This window comes from Seriola lalandi, unplaced genomic scaffold (genome assembly GCF_002814215.2).
Source record: "Seriola lalandi dorsalis isolate HSWRI2012SDOR001 ecotype SW California unplaced genomic scaffold, Sedor1 jcf7180002054690, whole genome shotgun sequence".
NCBI classification, from domain to species: domain Eukaryota; kingdom Metazoa; phylum Chordata; class Actinopteri; order Carangiformes; family Carangidae; genus Seriola; species Seriola lalandi.
Genome location: NW_019525243.1, coordinates 1,780,950 through 1,788,426, shown reverse-complemented (window position 1 = coordinate 1,788,426; position 7,477 = coordinate 1,780,950). Strand labels below are relative to the sequence as shown.

The window sequence follows — 7,477 nt, the reverse complement described above, 5'->3', positions numbered from 1 at the left end:
GTGGGTTGTGTGTGTGTGTTAGGGTGGTGTATAGCGAAGCAGAAAAAGGTACTGTAAGTGTTGAAGAGATGGGATGAAGCATGTGCTGGACAAAGCAAGAGACAGAAATACCTGAGACAGAAAATAAGATACTGAGAAAAAAAATGGTAGAGGCATCTGAGAAAACACCAAGCACCACATTACACTGAAAGACACTGGGTTAAGTAAAGCAGGCATTGAAATGGCCAGGCTAAATACCCGAATGCCAGGACTGAATGCCTGATATATCTGACCTTGAAGTCCACTTCTGTTACAAAAAATATAACATAATCTAAACAAAGTCAAATACCTGACAGACTGGTTTATTTGTAGTTATGAGTCATCAATGCGTCACTAAATCTAAATAATGAAATCAATGCAAATGTGTCATGTGACTGTATCTTAGTTACAGTAATCCAGGAATACAAGACTCAACAGTCTTCTTCCTTCAGTTACAGTCATTTGTTTATTGTTGACACGATCTGTGCAAAATGTTGCCAGGCAACAGGTGTGCTCAATCGAGCAAGGTGTGAGGGCAAAAGTGTGTCATGATGTGAACAACACCAGAGGCAAAGCACCGCCATCAGCTAACAAAACCAAACTGAGATAAAGCCACAGAATAAAGACAGGCTGCCTGTTTACCCAGGATGTAAATGGTCTGGAGTCATAGTTGGACACAGTGATCGCTGTGGAGCAGTTTTACATTTAACAATGTAACAACTATTACTCAACCACAAAAGGTAGCATCTGAAAATTCAGCAAGCTTGAGGGGAATGTGAAGCCATACACAAATGTGAAAATGCAAAAAGGTCCATCAAATCATCAGAAACTAGTTCACCTCAGACATGGAACTGACACTGTTATGGTGCCTTTTTGAGACAGTTGAGTAACGGCTACGGTTAGACTTGTCCTTAGGGTTCTGTAGTCACTATACTATATATTTTAGTTTTTATATTTTAGTGTCAGTATGTGCTGTTTGAACAACATTTGATGATTTAAATCAGTTCGTCTTTTCCTCTGGTGAGAAGGCTTGTGCCAAGTAGTGAACAGAAGACACAAACTCATTCCTGTAACTTTTGACAGCCGACTTTAAATAATTTTTCAGTTATGCACTGCAGAACTAGTTTCTGTGGGAGAGAGACTGATGGTAATGACAAAAGGATTATATGAAAACACACATGATTGCCCAACACTACTGATGAGGTGTAAATCAAACATCACACAAACATGTTGTGGTCTGCTACGTCATTCCATAGGAGAAATAAATTTTGTTTTTCCCTTTCCTGATCCATGTTGACAGATGGGTCATGTTCATCTGTGTGTTTTTGAGATTGAGGAATGGTATAGATTTTTGCCTTGTCATTATAAATGCATTCTACGAACAATTATCACTTTATTGCACAAGATATAATATTAAAAAACATCATTAAGCTCAAATCATCTGACATGCGCTCTGTGGCGTTCATGGGGCAGAGATATTGTAGAACAGGTAAAAGGAACATAGAGAAAATAGCCTATAGTCTGAAAGTGAAATAAACAGTGTGCCTGCAAAAAATAGAAAGAAAAAAAAACAAAACAACAACCTTCCTCCTTTGAGCTGATTTTGAAAACAACATTTTGCTGGTAGCATGCAAAGCGGCCCACAGTTCCTCCACTGTTTTTGACTGTGGGCAAAATAATCTTGGCATCAGCGAAAGCCACCTGACACACCATGCAAACATGCTTGGATTATGTAAAGTCAGTCTGATGCCATTTGAAGGGGGCCAGGACCATCAAAGGACAGCGTATGTGTGTGTCTGTGTTTTTGTGTGTGTCTATGAAGCATCTATAAAGCCCTTTCTGCTGTAAAAGGACAAAACTGGAAGAGATTAAATTCCCTGCAGACAACAAAATACTCACATGCTCACAGGCTGTTAAATACTTTTTGGCAACAATGTGCGGTTCTTATCAATGTTCCCTGAGAAAATCAACAACATATCTTAGTTGCCAGCATCAGTGACACTTAGTTTCACCTCAAACACAGAAGATCTAAAGACTAAATACAGCAAGGTCTTAACTAGATGTGTCTCATCATGGTCCTTCTAAATTCTTGTTCCTTGTTTGACCAAAGAATGAAACAAGTCGGATATCTGAGTGCCTGAATGAAAGAACTGTTGACATTTGAACTCTGGAAGAGGAGGAGGAGGAGGAAGAAGGAGACTAAAGGAATTAAAGGAAGGAGGTAGGAGGATGAGGTGCACCCGTCCTGCAGTGCCTCTCAAGAGTATCTGGTTTCTGGTTGGCTACGCTTTACTGAAGCTCAGGTTTCTGATGGGGCAGATCCACAACGTCCACGAGCAGGCGCAGAAGCAAGGTGCACAGACTTTAACATAGTCTTGAAATCCTGACAGCACCTAGTGTCGCAAGTTGGACATCCTGACTCATTATAGGGATGTGCAGTACAGAATCCAGTTTAGGTTTACGGACCTGGTTAGACTAGATGGCTGTTTGCAGTGTGTATTTAATCACCCCCTGCTCTACATAATCCCTCATAATGACTCAGACTAAACTGATCTGTCATGAGACCAGAGTGTCTCTCTCTGTCTCTATGTCTCTCTCCCATACAGGGATTATAGAGGACTGGAGTGTATCCACAGGTCAGGGGTGAGTGTGACTCAGCCTGGACATCATGACTTCACTCTACATAAGTGTTTTGTAATGCTAATGGAATGTCTGTGTTATCCTAGGACTTATCTGTTCTACCCTTTTTTCATGGGTATTCATCTGTGCTTATTTTGAAAATTGAAACAGGTGTAACTGGGTAAAAATGCAATTTTTTATTACTTAGATGAACACTGATAAAAATCAGCAGTTTGTTTGTGTCCCTCCCCTAATTTCCTCTTCACTTCCTATAACAGGAAGCATACTTCTAGTTGTACTGTCCACAAGGACATGATTTACTGTATACTGCTCTGATTATTATCCTCTTACAGCAGCAACTTTTGGATGTATTTGGACGTACAATCCAGACAAAATCAGTTCAAATTGATCTGCCTCCTTTTAACATTTTTGGTATTTTCTGTTGAAAATCCAACACTGTCAATCCATTATAACTCCTAAAATAGACAGTTCGGTGTCATGACATGCCACTTTGATTTTTAGTGTATCATCTGAATACTGAAATAATTTATAGCCCACCACTGCCAGTCCAGAGTGTTTCTGCCATGTGATAATGTTTACGCATATAATAATATGTCTGTCTAGAATTTGTGCAGATCACAAACTGTCTTAAAATAAAGCCACCATAAATACAATCACATCCACAACCTGTACACAGTATTATCTGTTAAAGTGGTGAACAACACATAATCCATATTTTGGGTTTTTCATCACATTGTCCATATTCGACAAAGCTGGCTGTTTGTGGAGAAAGAGATGTGAATTTATACTTATACTATTTAGCAGACTAAAATCTTGAGTCTTGCCAATCTAATTCATTGTAGCTGACATGAACCCAAGCTGACCAGCCACAGTTCTTCTTTATGGAGCAAATAACAAACTTTTGCAACTTTCAATTCTGCAGGGGGGGGGGCTCTTCATTTTGGGGGTGGAGTGTCACTTTAAGTGTGCCAGGAGACTGACACCTATACAACACCAGGTGGCACTTCCCATTGTGCTGCTGAATTTAATTAGCAGTTTTGCTGCGTATCAGCAGGGGAGTTGAGAGACGAACAGTGGTTAAATCAAAGTGTGCCACTAGTGACAACGAGTTAGGATGCCAGACATCTTTGGACTGCAAATGACCTTCTGGGAACTGAAGCCTGGGGAGTTGGCTTGAAACAAACAGAGTCAAACAAATTCTTTTGTCACAATGTATTTCTAAGCTCACCACACACACACAGTAGTACATCCATCAAAAGCACCATGCTGGCATTTATCAAAGTATAACTGCCACTGTGTTCAAGCTGCAGTGGTCACAGAGTTGTATATCTCAATGACAACAAGATTTGACTGTACACACATTTACTTCCTCTTGCTTACCTTCTTTCATCAAAACCACGTACAGCAGCCACAGCTGCACCAGTGAACAACTGGAATTGGTTTCATATTTTAGTAAATCAGGTTCAAGGCTGTGCATGGCTTGTGCAGTGGATATCTGAGGATATTTGGAGGCTGAGGAGGTGGCCACATTTTTTGCAATCAGAGCTTTTAGGAAATGGACTTACTTGTCTTATGAGGCTGGGCTGGCAGAGTTTTAGACCAATCACTGGGGCTATTTATGTTATCTTACTTAAATTGCATTTATTACTATTTACCTCTTCGATCTTTTGCTTAAATAAATGTGCCATTTGTCAGAGTTTAATTTCTATTGATTGTGAAGCACTGCTCAATGAAAAACAATGGTATCATTAATGTGGACTTCAGAAGCTCATTCATATAAAAGGGTAACTTGTTTGATGTACACCATGCAGTATTCAGCGAATACTGCTAAATTGCAGACATGGTCTAAAGAGCTCCTGGCAACAAATAACACATTCCTCTGAGACCCAAGTGAGATAAACAACTATTTCAGGAAAGCAGGAACCATCTCCACAGTCTGCAGATCTCCCATAGTTTATCCCAGAAGAGAGCCAGAGTACAGGGCAACATGGAAACTTACCTAATTCTCTGGAGACAGGAGACACTGCGGCATTCTCCCCAATCTTAGACATTGCATCAAAATACAACTTTCCCGCCAGGGTCATTGCTGGGAAAATGATAAAATGATCATTAATGTTTGTCAGAATTGTTTGGGAAAAATATAAGCTGCCTAACACCTGTTGAGGGCCACGTAACACCCAGAATATTCTCATAAAAAGGTACTAAGGTTTGACCTAGTACACCTGGACCCAAAACATAGCTCAGGTCTATTCAAACAAAACCTGAACAACAAAATACCCAACAAGTTTAATGAGCTTTGGGCATAAGATGTAAAAGTTAAAAAAATACCATTGTTTTTGGCAATGGAGTGGACAACTGAGGAAAAAAGATCAGCCCCTTACCTCTAAGTTACTATGAACGTTTATTGATTTAGTAAAAATGCTCACCAGCCACTGCTTTCTCATAGTTCTTGCCGAGGTTGACCAGGTTCCTCAATCCTGGGTTGAACTGATCCATCACACTCTGGGTGGGTGAAGACATAAGAAGTGAGACAGTTTGTTATAATTTCAATCAGGGTTTTTTGGTTTGGTTTGAAACACATGTGAGTTAAGAGGTGGGTGACTGTCCACCTGACTGAGTGACATCAGATGTGAGTGAGGTGTGGAGGAATGAAATACACACATTCATGTTAAACCCTGTTGACTACTTATTAACAGCAGCTAAGACCTGTGACCTTGCAGCACAAATTCACCATGCCGAATGCCATGCAAGCAGTCTTGAAACTGAAGATGAAAGACTGAATGACAGACTACTAAATAAAGAAAAAGAAAGAATTAGAATAAGTGCAAAAATGAGAGGATGCAAAACCAGCTAAAAAATGAAGACAAAAGAAAAAAGGTATTTCATCATTGGAGGTTTTTGGATGAACAATTACCAGCATGAGTGGGCTCTTCATTCTTAACGCTCCTTGACCAATATCACAGAGTGGGACTATCATACATAATCATGTCCTAGGTGTAGCACTTATGTCTGTAATCATGGAAATTATTCTGCTATTGTTTCTCCATATTATGTCTGTCTTAGTGATGACTATGAGAGGATAGCCTCTTAGTTTATAGATTCACAACCAAGCCCCAAATGCAGGAAATGAATAAAACTTCAGTCAACCACCTTCAGACAAACGCTGACAAAGGTCTGTATCAGGAGTGGGTGGTTCCAAGACTGAAGCATTAAGTGGCATGTAAGCTTCAGCTACTGTCACACTGACAACGGTATTCATAAAAAATGACACCTTGCATCTTCTAATTTCAGAATTAATGAAATATGTAAACAGTCAAATCATTCACAACACAGAGATCTTTCTGCAACAAACAAAATACTACCCTTATTTTCTGCTCCACTCATGTAAACATACAGTACTCTCAGAGCCTTGGCCTACTGTTGATTATAGCTGCAAACCAGTGGAGTTTGCTGTATAGTCTTACCACACAGCACACACAGCCAGCTAAATTATTAAACCTGAGTCCAGGAGTCTTTTTCCTGCGTTTCATCACACCAAGGAGCTGTGGGGGCTGTCCCAGGAGGAGCCCAGCAGATAACAACCATTCAAAAGGACTGACTGCTTCTGAGAAAAAGCATTAAGTGTTTTAGTTCCCACTCCGGCCTCTTTGTACACTCACCTTTTGTGACCCATCTGTGGAGTGCAATATACAGAGTGTGATAACTTTTGGTGGGATTTAGTGAATGTGGTGGCTCACGTTCAATTAAGTAATCTATTTCATAAGTTAGAATCACTTTTAAAAAGCACCCACTTATCTTCAGTAAATAAGTCAAAGTTAAATACTGGATGGCACAGATGCCAGAGTACACCTCAGAGCAGTTCAATTGATGCTGATCAACCAGGGACGCACTTTAATGAGGAAATGGCACTCCTAGGGTGGGGCTATTTTCTTCAAAACCAGTGATCCAAACTCATTTAACAGTCATTTAGTGGCTTTCAGAAAGCCTTTAAACACCAAGTATCTATCCATCTATGCCTGTTTTATTAGGCTGATAAAAAACACCTGCTAAACGTTAAGACGGTGACAGTGGTCACTGTTTGACGGTGAAAAGTTCAAGCACAGCGGTTGTAACAGTTTCAATAGTGGACACATAGATGTACAGAGGTATTTTTTCTCGTGTCGTGGTCGCACCTGTTGGATTCCCACCCACCTTATATGTACTTTCAGTGAGCTTGTTCACCTCCTCCGCGCTCCTCGACATGTTTAACTTAGATTCCGTACGACGACCAACAAAGAAAAAAAATACAAAAAACTAAAACTACACCAACGCCAAACAAAAAAAGTAACCAAACCTACGGACACATGAAATTCCTCATAGCCAGCAGGAGACGCAAGACGCACACATACGAACAACAACAAAAACAGAGAGAGAAAAAAATGAGAAAAGTAAACCCAGTGGAGGAGAGTCCAGCTGTCTGTAGCTGCTGCTGTTCTGCGTGTGAGCTCAAAAAAAAAAGCTGAGCTGTCAAACTTGTTGTAGGTGGTTAGTTGACCGGAGGGGAGGAGGCCTGTGGAGGTAAGAGAAGATGGACAGGTATCAAGCGCACAGCCATTAATGAATAAACCACCTCTTCCGGTTGAAAATACTTTCAAATTAAACCTTCAGACTGATTCAATCGAAGGCTGTCACATTCTTTTGATCTGCTGAATGGAATTTCAGTGAAAAGCATAAAGTTGATCTGATTTAGTCCTGTTTAGCCCTTGTTTTAGCCCCGGAAGAAATAAATCTTCTGTAAACATTTCACTGCTAATATCAGTATGGTTTTACACTTTGAATA

General features: G+C 40.2%; 1 protein-coding gene across 1 annotated transcript in view; it reads right to left on the bottom strand.

The window, feature by feature from the left end:
* Window positions 1-7,173, bottom strand: part of baiap2l1b (BAR/IMD domain containing adaptor protein 2 like 1b) — a 28,996-nt gene extending 21,823 nt beyond the window's left edge. The window contains exons 1-3 of the mRNA XM_023423267.2: window positions 6,850-7,173; window positions 5,085-5,160; window positions 4,658-4,744 (exon numbers count right to left, since the gene is read on the bottom strand). Coding sequence (XP_023279035.1) covers window positions 4,658-4,744; window positions 5,085-5,160; window positions 6,850-6,900 — 214 coding nt within the window. The 5' untranslated portion in view covers window positions 6,901-7,173. The remainder of the gene's footprint in view (window positions 1-4,657; window positions 4,745-5,084; window positions 5,161-6,849) is intronic.
* Between the last annotated feature and the right edge of the window lie 304 nt (window positions 7,174-7,477).